The 17,719-nt window shown below is 41.5% G+C and overlaps 1 protein-coding gene across 1 annotated transcript; it reads left to right on the forward strand.

Annotated features, from left to right (window-relative positions):
• The first annotated feature begins 4,667 nt into the window (after positions 1 to 4,667).
• On the forward strand, positions 4,668 to 16,400 carry LOC135556059 (glutaredoxin domain-containing cysteine-rich protein 1-like). The gene is made up of 4 exons (XM_064988944.1): positions 4,668 to 5,072; positions 11,838 to 12,077; positions 12,610 to 12,675; positions 16,221 to 16,400. The coding sequence occupies exons 1-4, from the start codon at positions 4,668 to 4,670 to the stop codon at positions 16,398 to 16,400; spliced, it is 891 nt and encodes a 296-aa protein (XP_064845016.1).
• The last annotated feature ends 1,319 nt before the right edge of the window (positions 16,401 to 17,719 follow it).

The raw sequence follows: 17,719 nt of genomic DNA on the forward strand, positions 1-17,719 counted from the left end.
TCGGGTTCACGTTTTTTGGCCTGATGGGAGATCTCTCAACGTGCCCTTGAGCAGGGCATTGGCCCTGGATGCGTCTATGTGTCGCTCTGAATGGGAATCTGTTGTATGACTGGTATGGTGTAGTTGTTGAGCGGCTTCACTGCAAGTATATTTGATATTCAATCAAATAAATACAATAAAGAAAAAAGAAAAAACATGATTCACATGTCTCTCTCATAGAAAAGAGCAGACCTAATGGGAACCATGCCCATTGGTCCTGCATTTTTCCTCTTAGTTCAAGTCCTTCCATCAGTTACCCTGAATACAGACTGAGCTATAGAGAGTTGTGATATCTTGAGGGGGATTTAATTAAATTGCTCGAACGGCGGCTCGCAGCGCGCTTGGAAATACCAAAGTCAAGTCCCACTGAGGAAGCGTGTCCCTAGACACCGGCCTAGGCCACCGTGTTCCCAATTGGAAAACGTTTCGCTAGGACAGTGTCTCTGCCAAACCTCTCATGACAAGCTGAAATAGCCACCGCGAGCACCTTAATGGTGGAGCTGTGCTTATCATGTGAAAAACACATTCCATTCACTGCATGTGTGTAACGAGTGCGCTGTGAGAGTCGGGAAGTAAGTACAGGGAGTGAGTGTTTTAATAAATAAGCACGTAACACAAACAACATGCACCGACATGAAAACTGAGTCAATGACGAAAGAACCAAGGAAAGGAAAGAACCAAGGGGAGTGACAGATACCGGGAAGATAATCAAGGAGGTGATGGAGTCCAGGTGAGTGTCATGAGGTGCTGGTGCGCTTGACGATGGTGACAGGTGTGCGGGATAGTCTGCAGCCTGATGACCTAGAGGCCGGAGAGGAAGTATAGGTGACAATGTCAGGAGTCCCAACGGACTCTCAAAGTGGGCAGACGACATGAGACTCAAGTGTCATGCCGAAATGCGCCTTTGCCGTGTGAACCTGTAGGTTGTCTGGTAGGCCAAAAACGATATTACCCGACGACGCAACGGCTTTATTGCCGCCTCCATGCATTTGCTTGAAAGGGTAAACGCAGGAATTTCCTGTGACGAGTATACACCGGCACTTGGAAGTATGCGTCATTAAGGTCGATGCTTATGCAAACATCTTTGTTGTGGACACAGTCCAGCAGACGCTGTCGTAAGCATTCGAAAGGGCCGTTTGGCTACGCTCTCGTTGAGAGTGCGTGAATTCAATATTGGCCTCATTCCCCCCCGTGTATTTTGGCATGGGGAAGTAGTGCTAAAATTCCATTGCTCCTGGGGAAATACTGTGACCGCCTCCTTTGCCAAAAGTTCCATAATCTCTTACATAAGAGCGGTTACTTCATCACCGTCTCCACCACTCCCAAAATTGGGGAGGAGTTCGGTGGAACTGGATGGCATAACCCTTCTCCAGCATCTGGCTTAGCCAGGGGGAGAGGGTGCAGTTTAAATGCCACTCCCGATAATGCTGAGCCACATTACTCCTAGGAGTCTGTGGTTCTTATGAGGTGTAGCATAGCGGCTCAAAAGAGTGTCTGCTTTGCTGACCTCTTATTCTTCCCACTCAAACCGTCCTCGTGTGTGTGCTCAGCTATGCACCCGTAGAGGGCTGAGCTACACTCATAGTGGTGAGAGGAAGAGAGAGAGCGAATAAATGCGTTCTGAGAAAAACGGGGGCGTTGGTTCCAGCCCTCCGTGAACTGGTCTGAGCTGCACTGACTGAGCCATCCCCAAACAGCGATTGTGTTTGACATTCACGGGTGTGGATGTCAGCTCGTCCTTCAGCTCTTTGAACATATTAATTCAACAGTAGCTAAGATGTGGAGAAATTTGTCCATAAAGCGTTACTCTGCGTTCCTAACAGCACTATAAACAAAGCAGGCCCTAGTTTTGTCCCACCTGGACTACTGTTCAGTCGTGTGGTCAGGTATTTGGGAAAATTGCAAGTGACTCAGAACAGGGCAGCATCGCTGGCCCTTAAAAGTACACAGGGACTAACATTAATGATATGCATGTCAATCTCTCATGTCTCAAAGTGGAACAGAGTTTGACTATTTGTTTTTGTAAGAGGTGTTGACAAGCTGAATGTACAGCTTTCTCCATAATCAGATAAGAAGAACCCAGTAAATGACAAGCACTGATCTGAACTAATATAAGGGAGTGAAGGACAAATGATCTTAATAAATATGTGAATATGAAGAGGACCTTGATACAAACACCTAAGACATTCATTTTAAGGAGTAAAAAAAAGTATACTACAACATGATGCATGCTAGCCTGGGAACGAGTCTGTTTGTGCCATCGTGACACTCCTTGCCAAACCAATGTTTGGAATGACAATGAGTTGACATGATAGCACCAACAGAACCAGGCTAGATGCATCATGCATGGGGAAAATATTTGGCATTTTAGTCTTTTCCCGATTCTTAGTATGGTCGTCTCTCACCGATATGGGAAAGGGAAAGGGTGTTCTCCTCTAGCTCCTGTTCAGTGGGTTTGAACGATTTTCTCATTGACGGAGATTGATCCCTTGTTCAGCCCCATGGAGTGAGCTGAGCCAGGCTCATAGATACAACCATCAGTCCTTGTCTCTCTGGCCCTTTGGGAGGTGATAGGTCAGCCTGACATTCCATTGCAAATGTAATTCCAGTCTGCCCTTTGCTGGACATAGTTACATTATACTTGGGGGATGGATCAGGTTGATTGCCGTCTAAAGAGGACTTTTGAGTGAATGCAGACTTTGACTCCTAACACCTAAAATAGAGTGGAATTGATTGCAATAGAATATAATGTAAAATATATAGTTGAATATAATAGATATTATTGATTAGTCTCTCTCATTTTGATACATGGTACATGGTTTATCTCACACAAGCCCTAAATATTGAGTATAGTTGGTTAATTGAATAACCCAAAATATTGTCTGAAACGTATTCAAAGGAAATGTTACAGTTACAATAAAATGACATTATAATTATAATCATCAAACAGTAGATCTAACTAAGACATAGAGGCAGTGAGACTAATCATAGTTGCAACTGTTGTGGCTGTACATTCGTGAACCAATATGACATTTAGAGGGAAAGATACTCCCGTTGAATGTAGAGGGAGGGACACGTTGTGTATAGGCTAATAATATACCATAACGGCCCATGTAATTTCAATAACAAATTCTGCAATTGTCCATGTGATGACATTGTATCAACAAGGAAGACCTATTAGGTTAGCAAAATGTCATACACGTTTTTTCCCCCACCCACAAAGTTTTGTTGATTTCACATTGAATTCCCGTTAGTTAACAGCTCAATCAAACATTGTCTTGTTATTGAACTCACGTCTGTGCACAGTGGGTGCATGGATCATCTCAGAGGCTTTGCTGTAAGTTGTTGGCAACACATCCGATCTAATAGTACTCGGCCTTTGACGCTTCAGTAGATCCTAACTTGAGCCATCAAACTTTTCCCTTTTGTCGGTCTTATCTCCCCTCATCAAGACATGAGGTGGACAGCTGGGCACAGGCTGGAGGGGGCAAGGGCCCAATTTTCTTCAGAGGCTAACCTGTGCCACTCAAACAGAGTGGTGTTGTTCAGGCTATAGCTGAAGTGTCACATTTCCAGGGAGACACTTTATCACCTGGGACACAATAACTGGCGGAGGTGTTTCTGCAGACACGATGTGGTACTGTGTGGCCGTGACACATTATATGGTCTGGTCCACTACTGTTGTTCGGCGAACACCTGTCCCTGTCCCTGTTCTAGGTTGTGTGTAATAGCAGCCTTGCTTCCCCCAGAGTGCAAAGGGAGGGAAATGTAGGCCAATGAGGACAAAGGATGAACGGGCGTCCCCTTATGTCATTCATTCATGCTCAACAGGTGTGTTCATGCAGTAAAAACTGATTTCTGAGGCGGTACTTACAGAAAGCACAATGCCCCGGACTTCACACGATTCAATGGCCACCATTTTGCTTATCCAGGGTGCGTGTTGGAGACTTGGGACGTCTGTAAGACAATAGATTGGAAGTTTTTCCAAAACAGACACATTATGTAATGAATGATCACCGGTTCAAATCAGATCCCTATTGAAAATCAGTCACACAAGTCCAATGTAAAGTTGACCTTGTTCAGGGAAAAGTTATTTTGTCCAATTTTGGCAGGCTGGAGACAGGTTCGAGACCCGAAACAGTACTGCAACAGTCATAGTGTTGACGAATATCCGATTGTGACCCTCAGATAAGCTGCACTATTTTGCTCTACTGATTCATTTTACAAAGAAAAAGGGGAAACGAATGTTGTTGTTTGATGTACCCCATAAAAAAAGGCATGTTTGCTCAAAGCTGTTTTGTCAAAGCTTCTAAGAAAACTGTGCAAAAGTGTGATGAATTATTCAACAGGGGCTATCGGTTTACTTTAGGTCGATTTCTCTGTTACCATGGTAGAAATACATGCATTATTTACAGGTCCTGTATCTCCAAGAGTGAGGCAGTTTAGGACTGACAGTCTTTTTTAGAACTCTTCAAACTCTGACGATTACTCTCTGGTTATCCATGAGGAAAAAATACTTTGTCTAGTCTAGGCGGTTATGTTAAGCTTTGAATGAAAATAAGAAGGGGACTGCAAAACACCTTTCTGGACTATGTAATCTACCACTGGGTTTTCCAAAGGAGTGGACAATGTTGACACCGCCGGGCGAAGAGAAGCCCCAGAAGCGGGTGAGATTCCGCGTGGCTTCGGGGAACAGTGGTCGGGTGCTGAAGGAGATTTTTAAAGATAGGGGGCCGACTGACTCGTTGGATTCAGATTGTACCAGTAGTTCGGATGCGGACCGGGCCAGTACGCCTTCCACAAGTGGAGATGCTTACGGACATGCTTTTCTACATGGGTTTCTAGGCTCCGAGTTGGATGATAGCGAGAGCAAGCGGGATGATTTGCTCATGTATGCTGGGGCCTCAAAGGACAGAGCACCGATTAGCCACAAGCGTGTCAACATCCTCAGCAAAAATGGGACTGTAAGGGGGGTCAAGCACAAAGTCAGTGCAGGTCAGGTCTTATTTCAAAACCTCCCTAATGCATGTGGGGTAAGTGATCTAGGTCACTTCAAGTATGATGAATATGTATTGTACCCTTTCAGTGTTATCATAGTTCTCATAGTTTTTACAAGTGTTTGAAGCTGGTGGACCAAAACAAAAATTACTTTGGGTTTTGGTCCACCAGCTTCAAACAGCTGTAAAAACAATATGTTGATGGTACAATCATTCTCTACACTATTCAGTGCTTGTTTTCTCATATAAAGTGAAATTTGTAGTATTTTAGTGTAGTATTTTAGCAATCCACTAGATAACACAGCCACAAAGTCAGAACAGCTTTCACAGTTTGGCAACATTGATCAAATTAAGATCCTACATCTGTATGGTCACCTAGAGCACCATTTGGTGGTAATGGAATGAGGCCTGTGAAAGGAGTAGATGGAGAATAGATAGTGCTGACAGCCAGGCATAGAGAGGGATTACCTCCATGCTTACTCAGAGGTGTAGTCGATACACAACACTGCAGGACTTGGTGTACTGTACACTGTAAAAAACATTCTAGTTGTTTAAACTAATTATTATTATTTACTAACCTTTTCAGTCTAAGTGTTACTTGAACTTAACTCTTAATTGGCCCAAACTTAGCTCCAACTTGAGAAGAAATTTGCTAAAATGTTGTCAACTTAAAATGTTGTGTTTGCTCAACTTGTCTTATATTTTCATTCAACTAGAAATTATTATTTGGGCATCTTAATTAAAAAAGGCTGTGGAATTAGTTACACACATACAATGTTTTCAATTGACATATTTGACAGACATTGACATGCGTGATTACATTGTGCATGTTCATTTATACAGTAATTGTTTTTTGGCATGTCCTCTCTCGCCTGGGATTTGAAGTCCCAATCTCTTGGTTCACGACATTCTGATCTACCTGCTACTCAATCATGTCTGTGTCATGACCGATTTGACCTGTATTGCTACACTTTGCACTTCAAAGGCGGCAGGGTAGCCTAGTGGTTAGAGAGTTGGACGAGTAACCGGAATGTTGCAAGTTCAAACCCCTGAGCTGACAAGGTACAAATCTGTCATTCTGCCCCTGAACAGGCAGTTAACCCGCTGTTCCTAGGCTGTCATTGAAAATAAGAATTTGTTCTTAACTGACTTGCCTAGTTAAAAAAAGGAAATCTCAGCTCTATTAAAAGTGCACTCAAGAAAAACTGTTTTATTTATCACAGTGATTAAGGAGTTAAATTAAAACAGAGTAATATTCCCATCAACATTAGACAAATGTACAGGAAACCCTAAAATTGCTGATACTAGAGGGGTATGATGGGACTATATTCGTGGCTATATTAGGTTTTCAAAGGCCAATGCATGTAAAGTGAGTTTTTCCCACCTTTTTTTCTACGTCAATACTAGGGCCGTGGCGGTCACGAAATTTCGTCACCCTGTGATTGTCAAGCAAATAACTGTTGGTCTCACGGTAATTGACCGTTAATGAACATAAACACATTTAGCATCTCCTGCCTTCCACGTATAGCCTACAATCCAATGATGCAGACCTTTGGAAAATGTACATTTTAAAAAGTCGAATAAATCCATATAATGGTGTTGACCTTACAGTGAAAAGTTATTAGGTGAACAATAGGTAAGTAAAGAAATAAAACAGTAAAAAGACAGTGAAAAATAACAGTAGCGAGGCTATAAAAGTAGTGAGGCTATAAAAGTAGCGAGGCTATAAAAGTAGTGAGGCTATAAAAGGAGTGAGGCTATAAAAGTAGTGAGGCTATAAAAGTAGCATGGCTATAAAAGTAGCGAGGCTACATACAGACACCGGTTAGTCAGGCCAATTGAGGTAGTATGTACATGTAGGTATGGTTAAAGTCACGATGCACTTTAGCAGAAACATAAAAAGAGGGGTTGGGGGGAGCACACAATGCAAATAGTCCAGGTAGCCATTTGATTACCTGTTCAGGAGTCTTATGGCTTGGGGGTAAAAACTGTTGAGAAGCCTTTTTGTCCTAGACTTGGCACTCCGGTACCGCTTGCCATGCGGTAGTAGAGAGAACAGTCTATGACTGGTGTGACTGGGGTCTTTGACAATTTTTAGGGCCTTCCTCTGACACCGCCTGGTGTAGAGGTCCTGGATGGCAGGCAGCTTAGCCCCAGTGATGTACTGGGCCGTACGCACTACCCTCTGTAGTGCCTTGCGGTCGGAGGCTGAGCAGTTGCCATACACACCCTCCTAGTAACAGTCTGACTGCAGGTGTAGCCTACCTCTCCCCTGCACTTCCTGATGGGCTGCCCCCAGGTGGTGAGGGTAGGCAACAACACATCCACCAAGGCAGAAGCTACTCTTCCTTGGGTTCAGCAAAATTAAGGCAGTTATATACAATTTCAGAAACATTACAATACATTGCAAAACATATTTCACAACACATTAAGTGTGTGCAATCAGCCCTCTAATCTACTACCACATATTTACAACACAAAATCCATGCGTACGTGTCTGTATGTTATCATGTGTGTGGGAATGTGTGCGTCTGTGCCAGTGTGTGTGTCTCTTCACAGTCCCCACTGTTCCATAAGGTGTAACTCTTGATCCACAATATAGCAGGGGATGTGAAGCCACAACACAGCAGCAGATTATGATCGATAATGTAAAAGGCTGCACTAAAGTAAAACAAAACAGCTCCTACAATCTTTTCATCGATATCTCTCAGCTGATCATCAGTCATTTGTGTAAGTACTTAGTCATTTGTGTCTGTAAGGGATTTCTTCCATTGACGGAGAGGCGGACCAAAGCGCAGCGTGGTTATTTTGACTCATGTTTTAATAAATCACTTAACATGAACAAACTTACAAAAAACAAGAAATGTGAAAACCCCAAACCGTCCTATCTGGTGCAGACACAGAGACAGGAACAATCACCCACAAACACACAGTGAAACCCAGGCTACCTAAGTATGATTCTCAATCAGAGACAACTAATGACACCTGCCTCTGATTGAGAACCATACTAGGCCGAAACATAGAAATACCCAAAATATAGAACAAACAAACATAGACTGCCCACCCAACTCACGCCCTGACCATACTAAATAAAGACAAAACAAAGGAAATAAAGGTCAGAACGTGACAGTGTCAGCACATAGATAAAGACAGGTTTCCAGTAGAACATCATGCTATTACAATATTGAGAAAAGGCTAAATGTACAACAACAAAATATTATGTACTTTGATTGGGGTTGTACTGTTTTGGCAGATTACAGGTGGATATTCTTGATCTATTTCTATATATATATATTTTAAATGTTTGATGAGGTATGACTGGCAGAAAAAAATTACACTTTGTAAATTATACACACTTAATCATAGGACTGGATGGTTTAAAATACTAACGTTAATTAGCTAGTTATTCTGCTCATCAAAGCCTATTGTAATAGTAAGTAAACTCGGCTGTTTACAGCTAGCGTTAGACAACTAAATAGGAGTCATAGCTAGGCAAGACCTGAATGTCTCTCGGATTGCTAAATAACTGGCAAGGACCTAAACATGTTCGCGGACAGCATAAACTATTAACGATATTGGTAACTTCAGCTAACAGGATAGCTTCTTCGCTCCAGCAGCTAGCTAACGATCAGTGTTCAAACATTACTTAACCTAGCTAGCTATCTAGCTAATTTAGCTGACAATCGTTAGCTTGCTAGGTGGCTAGCTAGTACCTACAGTTCCTTGCGAAAGTATTCGGCCCCCTTGAACTTTGCGACCTTTTGCCTCATTTCAGGCTTCAAACATAAAGATATAAAACTGTATTTTTTTTGTGAAGAATCAACAACAAGTGGGACACAATCATGAAGTGGAACGACATTTATTGGATATTTCAAACTTTTTTAACAAATCAAAAACTGAAAAATTGGGCGTACAAAATTATTCAGCCCCTTACTTTCAGTGCAGCAAACTCTCTCCAGAAGTTCAGTGAGGATCTCTGAATGATCTAATGTTGACCTAAATGACTAATGATGATAAATACAATCCACCTGTAATCAAGTCTCCGTATAAATGCACCTGCACTGTGATAGTCTCAGAGGTCCGTTAAAAGCACAGAGAGCATCATGAAGAACAAGGAACACACCAGGCAGGTCCGAGATACTGTTGTGAAGAAGTTTAAAGCCGGATTTGGATACAAAAAGATTTCCCAAGCTTTAAACATCCCAAGGAGCACTGTGCAAGCCATAATATTGAATTGGAAGGAGTATCAGACCACTGCAAATCTACCAAGACCTGGCCGTCCCTCTAAACTTTCAGCTCATACAAGGAGAAGACTGATCAGAGATGCAGCCAAGATCTACAGCTGAGGTGGGAGACTCTGTCCATGGGACAACAATCAGTCGTTTTTGCACAAATCTGGCCTTTATGGAAGAGTGGCAAGAAGAAAGCCATTTCTTAAAGATATCTGAACTAACTTCACTTTGTATCAAGGTTCTCCAACTGGTGAATTTGAACCATGGGTGGTTTTATTTGTCCCCCAAGTTTTCAGAGCAAAAAAATTACAATAATATTTTAATCTTCATTGGACATAAAAGACTATAAAAACGTGTGTGATCGTTTCCCAATGTAATCAATGTTCGAAATTATTATGTTTTTGTGAAATACTATCTGTTTCGGCTCCTTGCAGTCAATTTGCAGTGTACAAATGATTTATAATTATAAAATGGGTGGTTTGGATCCTGGATGCTGATTGGATGAGCAGTGTTCCAAGCAGTACTGTACTGGCCGTCACAGGCACACTATGCCTGCTAACAATTCCATCTGAATGAACAGCGCGCCTTCATAAGAATATCATCATGTTTATATTCATGTTGTTTTCAAAATCATCTCTTGTATTTTTCTCAACTAGCACATTATTTCCCCTTGCTTCTTGCCTAGCAATTTTGTTTGGTACAGCGGGGTTAATATACGCCTCGCTGTCTGCCCGTCCGACCTCAGAAACAACGTTTCACTTTTTAATTTTGATCTCTGTACCAGACATAGAGTGGCTGGGCCACTCAAGGACATTCAAAGACTTGTACCGAAGCCACTCCTGTATTGTCTTGGCTGTGTGCTCAGGTTTGTTGCCCTGTTGGAAGGTGAACATTCGCCCCAGTCTGGCGCAGGTTTTCATCAAGGACCTCTCTGTACATTGCTCTGTTCATCGTTCCCTCGATCCTGACTAGTCACCCTGTGTTAGTCAACATCATTGAAGCGGAGGAAAACCTGAAGGCTTTTCAAAATAAGCTACCGTTATGGAAACGATGAACAGAGAACGATAACTTCGCAAACTTCCCCCTGCTGGACGACTGTGTAAGTAAGATTGAAGATGTATCTGGAATCAGAGACATTTCTGTACCCGTGGAACTGAAGCAAGCAATTGCCACGCACTTAGATGAGCTTGCAAAGTCTCTCGACGGATACTTCCCTACAAGAGAGTCATATCCAGCATGGGTGAGACAGCCGTTCACATTTAGTTTTGAGACAACAGATGTCAATGATGAATACCTCGATGAAATCATTGAAATTCAGCAGAGCCAGGTTCAACAGGAACTCTTCAGAACAACAATGCTTTCAACGTTTTGGTGTCAACAAATGGTAACGTACCCTGTTATTGCTAAGAACGGATTGTCATACCGTTTGTTACAACATATCTTTGCAAGCAATCCTTTTCGAGGATGCTGGACATAAAAACGATGAAAAGGAACAGACTTTGTTGCGAAAATGACATGAGAGTGGCACTTGCCAAGGTGAAGCCGCGCATTTTTGATCTGGTCTCTGAAAGGCAACAGCAGAAGTCACACTGATTTGCAGTAAATATTCATTATTATGTTTTTGTTTTTGTGTGAAAATCATGTTTTGATGATTTTGTTCTTTGAACACAGTGATGTTGATGCACAGTTCATTTTGTGCACCAGTAAAACATATACCTATGTTTTGAATTTGAAAAAAATCATATTTTATTTTTCCAATTAAGAAGGGTTCGGTGAATGCGCATATGAAACTGGTGGGGTTCAGTACCTCCAACAAGGTTAAGAACCACTGATTTAGAATAAGGTTTAACGTAACACAATGTGGAAAAAGGGAAGGGGTCTGAATACTTTCCGAAAGCACTGTAGTGGGTTCTATGGATGGTCTTAAACTGCAGTAAATTATGTCTGAGATCAAATGAACATGACTGGGCATTCTAACATACTGTAGGTCAAATTCGCTTTTGGATTTCCTGTCTTTTTCAGCTTCAGACAATAGCTAATATTTCACTTAAAACATGTTTTTTTATATGTATAGGGGTAAGGTGACGAGGCATCAGGATTTATGATAAAAAGAGTAGCAGTAGCAAATATGATGATCGTATGCGACTGTGTGTTTGTGAGTGTAGAGTCAGTATGAATGTGCTTGATGTAGTCATTGCATGCTAGAAATATTGGACCAAATACTAAACTTTTTACTAAATGTAATACACTACAAGTGAATTTGTCCAAATACTTATGACAACTTCAAATCGAGGGACTAGATACATAAAGTGCATTTAGATCTAACTGGTAAAACAGATATGTATGAAAATACTCTTAAATAAAAAGTGAGATTCTATACTGTCACCTCATAAAACATTTGATGTAAAATCCCAAAATGCTGGAGTATAGCGCCAAATTAAATGTTATAACTAATAAAATAAATACCGTCCAGTATTTATTAATACCAAATAAATACTGTAGGTAGGGGAGAGTATAAGGTTGATCACATACCGTACGTAATCTCCTTTTTGTGTGTTTTCCTTACAAGCCCGAGTTGACACTAGAATTTGGGCGGATAGTGATCTACACCACCAGCTTTCGAGTAGTAAGGACCACGTTTGAACGGTGTGAGTTGGTCCGGAAGATCTTTTCAAACCACAGGGTCAAGTTTCTGGAAAAGAATATAGCCCTGGACTGTGAGTATGGGAAGGACCTGGAAGAACGATGCAAGCGGGTGGGCGAACCTCCCTCGCTACCAGTCGTGTTCATCGATGGACACTACCTCGGGGTCAGTGCTTTCACTTGGTCATTACAACTAATTTTCCAATTCCTGGGCTTGTGTTTATAAAACATCTCAGACTAGGAGTGTTGATTTAGAATCTGTATGGGCTTTTATATCATAATGAATAAGATGACATTTACAGAGGGACCTGATACTACATCACTCCTACACTGAGACACTTTATGAATAATGTTGACATTTGAAATGACAAACGTCCTATTATGAAATATTATAGCATGTTTTACTATAAAAAAACATACAATCCATCTCAGTGCTTGACTTGGGTAGGAGCTCACTGCAGCTGAGTACCGGCACGTCAAATTTTCAACTGATTGAGTTCCTGCACCTCTTATAGAATTATTAGCTCAAAAGCATAAACAGTACCGACACGCAAAATTAGTACCGGCCCCTATTTCGGTCCAAGTCAAGCACAGACCCACCTTGATCCTATCGAAGTGTTATGAATATATTAGCTTTGAAATTATCAAAGGTCTAGTAATGATATGATGCATCTTACACTATGATAATAACTTTGCAGGGTGCTGAGAAAATATTGGACATGAATGAATCAGGAGAACTTCAGGATCGTCTGGCCAAAATTGAGGTAATTTTTAATCAACTACCACCAAACAGATACAATATATTCAGTAATAACACTGGTTACTGCACAGTTAACAACAAATTCAATGTCATGTTTCAACTGATGCCTCTGACCCCTCAAATTACAAAAATTCTCCAATATGTTTGCAATTAAATATGATTAAAATAAACATAAATGAAGCACAGGATAGGAAAATAGTATTGATCATTCTGATATACAATATAAGCCTTCTCACTGACAGTGAACTGTGAACAGTGAACTGACAAATGATGAATGGCATCAATAATGGAAGGGTTGTTATTGATTCTGCATCTAATAAATTTGTTCACATACAGGTGTGAGGGTCATATCAACAATTGAGGTTGTGTTTCAAACAGAGCAAAGACACTGACAGACATACAACTGTGAAAAGGTTTTTGAAAGAGAGCAACCCGGCTCTGTATTTTACTGGTTTGTGACTCATTGACACTGCCCCTGGTTAGAGGGGAATAAAGCGGGCCAAGAGTTACCCACACAGGAACTTTACAGTGGCTTGCAAAAGTATTCACCCTCCTTGGCATTGTTCCTATTTTGTTGCCTTACAAACTGGAATTAAAATAGATTTTTTTTGGTGTGGGGGGGGGGGTTGTATCATTTGATTTACTCAACATTCCTACCGCTTTGAAGATCCAAAATATTTTTTCTTGTGAAACAAATGAGAAATAAGACAGAAAAACAGAAAACTTGAGCGTGCAGGGTAGCCTAGTGGTGAAGAGCGTTGGACTAGTAACTGGAAGGTTGTAAGTTCAAACCCCCTCTGTCGTTCTGCCCCTGAACAGGCAGTTAACCCACAGTTCCTAGGCCATCATTGAAAATAAGAATTTGTTCTTAACTGACTTGCCTAGGTAAGTAAAGGTAACATTTAATTAAATTCACCCCCCCCCCCCAAAGTCAATACTTTGTGTAGAGCCAACTTTTGCTGCAATTACAGCTGCAAGTGGGGTATGTCTCTATAAGCTTGGCACATCTAGCCACTGGGATACTTGCCCATTCTTCAAGGCAAAACTGCTCCAGCTCCTTCAAGTTGGATGGGTTCCGCTGGTGTACAGCAACCATTAAGTCATACCACAGACACTCAATTGAATCTAGACTTTGACTTGGCCATTCCGGGACATGTAAATGTTTCCCCTTAAACATTGTTCTGCTGGAAGGTGAACCCCCGTCCCAGTCTCAAATCTCTGGAAGACAAACAGGTTTCCCCCAAGAATTTCCCTGTATTTAGTGCCATCCATCATTCCTTCAATTCTGACCAGCTGCTCAGTCCCTGCCGATGAAAAACATCCCCACAGTATGATGCTGCCACCACCATACTTCACTATGGGGATGGTGTTCTCAGGTGATGGGAGGTTTTGGGTTTGACCCAGACATAGCGATTTCCTTGATGGTCAAAAAGCTAACTTTTTGTCTCATCTGACCAGAGTACATTCTTCCATATGTTTGGGGAGTCACCCACATGCCTTTTGGCAAACACCAAACATGTTTGCTTATTTTTTTCTTTAAGCAATGGCTTTTATCTGTGAAGCCCAGCTCTGTGGAGTGTACGGCTTAAAGTGAACCTATGGACAGATACTCCAATCTCCGCTGTGGAGCTTTGCAGCATCCTCAGGGTTATCTTTGATCTCTTTGTTGCCTCTCTGATTAATGCCCCCTGGTCCGTGAGTTTTGGTGGGCAGCCCTCTCTTGACAGGTTTGTTGTGACGTCATATTCTTTCATTTTTTTAATAATGGATTTAATGGTGCTCCATGAGATGTTCAAAGTTTCTGATATTTTTTTTATAACCCAACCCTGATCTGTACTTATCCACAACTTTTCCCCTCTGTTTGGAGAGCTTCTTGGTCTTCAAGGTGCCACTTTCTTGGTGATGTTGCAGATTCTGCGGCCTTTCAGAACAGGTGTATATATACTGAGATCATGTGAGAGATCATGTCCCACTTAAATGAAGTCCACCTGTGTGCAATCTAACTAATTATGTGACTTCTGAAGGTAATTGGTTGCATCAGATCTTATTTAGGGGCTTCATAGCAAAGGGGGTGAATACATATGTATGCACCACTTTTGTTTTAAATGTTTCATTTTTTTTTTTTTAAACAAGTAATTTTTTTCATTTCACTTTACCAATTTGGACTATTTTTGTGTATGTCCATTACATTAAATAAAAATCTGTCCGGTATAGGTGGCAGGGAAGTCAGGCGCAGGAGAGTCAAACGGAGTGCAAAATGGAGTCTTTTAATAAAGTCCACGTAGTATGCTCCATAACACTAAAATGTACATAAACAAAACAAACAAACAAACATGGGTACGAGGACCCGACGCGCACCTATACAACATCAAACTACACTGACAATAAAACAATCTCTGACAAAGACATGAGGGGAAACAGAGGGTTAAATACACAACAGGTAATGAATGGGATTGAAAACAGGTGTGTGGGAAGACAAGACAAAACCAATGGAAAATGAAAAATGGATCAATGATGGCTAGAAGACCGGTGACGTCGAACGCCGTGCACCGCCCGAACAAGGAGAGGCAACGACTTCAGCAGAAGTCGTGACAATCTATTTGAATTACAGGTTGTAATGCAACAAAATAGGAAAAACGCCAAGGGGGATGAATACTTTCGCAAGACACTGTATTTGAACCCACTGAGGAAGATGGACATGGGGATGAAAAGTTCTGTTGAAGGAAATGAAAGGCAATGAATATACTGTACATATGATATCACAAGAGCAGGCTTCAAGTGTGGGGGATGGAGAGTGGAATGTGCAGCTCAGGGTTGTGAGGTGCTGATAACAGTCCCCGGCAGGGAATTTGTAACACCTTTCCTATCAGGGAAAATAACAGCAGAATACAAGGCCATGTTGACCAGCTTTCAAAGTAAAAAACCCAATTAGGCATACAACGATGCACATAAACCCTTACATACACTACGGAACTATGCTAATTAGCTTTCAATTCAGCCAGTGGCATAACTTGTGTCATGGAATTATTGTAATCAAAAGGAGACTTTAAAATTTCTTCAAAAAACAATCAAACTTCATTATTTCATTACTGCAGTAATGGAGCTTGTCAACGACCCTTCCATAGGTGATTCGTTGAGAGCCCAACGAGCGGATTTGAGCCATAGCATTTTATACCAAAGTCCATCCTCCTGGATGTTCATGACAAACAGATGTATGGAATGGGTCACTAATAATTCACAGCAGACAGTATCTGCTGTCAAGACTGTTCTCATTGTGTAGAGGACCAGGGTCTGGCCCCCAACTCCATACTGGAGCCATCTCACCATGGTACCCCAGTACAGACACATTAACTCATGCTATGGAATGAGGTCTTGTTAGGCTTATCACCCAAAGACATAGTAAATCTTCTGTCAGTGTTAAATCTCCCAGAGGCTCACTTTCAGTTCACAGACACAATAGAGTTATAAGAACCCTCTATTCAGTTGCATAAAACAGCCATTTGATGCTATTACAGTATTATAAATGTTTTTTTTTGTGTTTTTCCCCAGAGGGTACAGCACCCCCACACGTGCCAGACCTGTGGGGGCTTTGCCTTCGTCCCGTGCCCCATGTGCCATGGTAGCAAGTTGTCAGTTTTCCGCAACTGCTTCACAGAGTCGTTCAAAGCCCTGAAGTGCACCTGGTGCAACGAGAATGGCCTGCAGCCCTGTTCCAGCTGCAGCCAATGATGACTAAGTGCCTGATCGAAATATCCCCTTTCCCCAGGCCCTTCACCAAGCCCACACAATGTATGGTGTCCATATTAGGACAGCCAGAACTACAAACAAGTCCTCGCGAGACTGAGGCTGTCCTAATATGGACACTGTACGGATTGGACTGTGTCAGAGATAAGACTTGATTTTTCACACCATGGTTTATCCTCCATGGGATGTCAATAAAATTGTGCTTTCAAGAAAATATAAGTCTTTAAATGGGTTTTATCTGTGGCACATTTACACTTAGTTGATCAATTACACATTTTAAGTTTGAATTTTCCTCCATGGTATGACATTTTCATCAGCCTGTCCTAAAATGTATCAAGCTGTGCCCCTCCATTTAAATGGTGACCTGGTGGTAGTGGTGACCTGATGACCTGTAGTTTGTTAAATAATTAAGCTTTCATCACTAATCCTATGGCCTACATGGAACAGGATTAAGGAGCAGAGAGGGAAAGTAAAGCATTGTGTGTACACTTTATTGGGCCACTCCACTTAAATACATTTAGCTAAAATAAAGGGATAATAATACATGTTTATTAGGATGAGAGAAAAGCGCTTTCCTTACAGTCATAAAATAGAGGAAGCATTTCAAGCAAATTCCAGTTTAATAGTATTGTAAATGTGTGCATGGAAACAATGGAAGCATTAGATTCCATAGACATAGGATGTTAGGCATCAGGACCACTGAGTAACCAAGCTTACTGTTAGGCAGCTTAATAATGTATATGTCACCAACAGATTTATCCTAGTTAGGTTTCCATTCAATTATTCAAGCCACAGAAAGGACTTTGATTGCAACTCCATCTCTTACCCTGAGGATAAAGAAGAGGGACCCATTTACAGAGTGATGTCTGAGACTTGTGTGCACCACACTGCTTTGAGTACACTTTCTTTATACATCAATAGCACCTTGCAACTCAATAGCAGATTGTAAAAAATCCAGTATCACACTTGCATGTTTAGAATAACACAATTATACTGTGTGAGACAGGTGGTACCTTTTAATCTCCACTTCTGTTGAGTCTGTATTTGTTTGGATGGGTGTCATCACTCTCGGTCTGGCTGCCATCCAGTGACAATAAAATATGGAGAAAAGCATCTCCGCGGCGAGGATCTCTACGCTGTCATAGCCCTGTACAATGCTGCTTGAACATGACTCTACAAGGCAGCACTGAAGAGAAGCTAAAAGCAACGAGCAAGGCGCATCACTTTCACTCTCAACACAACTTTAATAGATGCCACACTGACAGCTAATAATTTTTTCCCTACTCGACAGCGAGCGACTGATA

This window comes from Oncorhynchus masou, chromosome 15 (genome assembly GCF_036934945.1).
Source record: "Oncorhynchus masou masou isolate Uvic2021 chromosome 15, UVic_Omas_1.1, whole genome shotgun sequence".
NCBI classification, from domain to species: domain Eukaryota; kingdom Metazoa; phylum Chordata; class Actinopteri; order Salmoniformes; family Salmonidae; genus Oncorhynchus; species Oncorhynchus masou.

What these genes read in the sequence shown, in the direction of transcription:
- LOC135556059 (XM_064988944.1), top strand. Translation starts at nt 4,668, where the DNA reads ATGTTGACACCGCCGGGCGAAGAGAAGCCCCAGAAGCGGGTGAGATTC. An exon ending in ACCTCCCTAATGCATGTGGG is followed by an intron (nt 5,073 to 11,837) that starts GTAAGTGATCTA and finishes TTTCCTTACAAG; the next exon opens with CCCGAGTTGACACTAGAATT. An exon ending in TCGATGGACACTACCTCGGG is followed by an intron (nt 12,078 to 12,609) that starts GTCAGTGCTTTC and finishes ATAACTTTGCAG; the next exon opens with GGTGCTGAGAAAATATTGGA.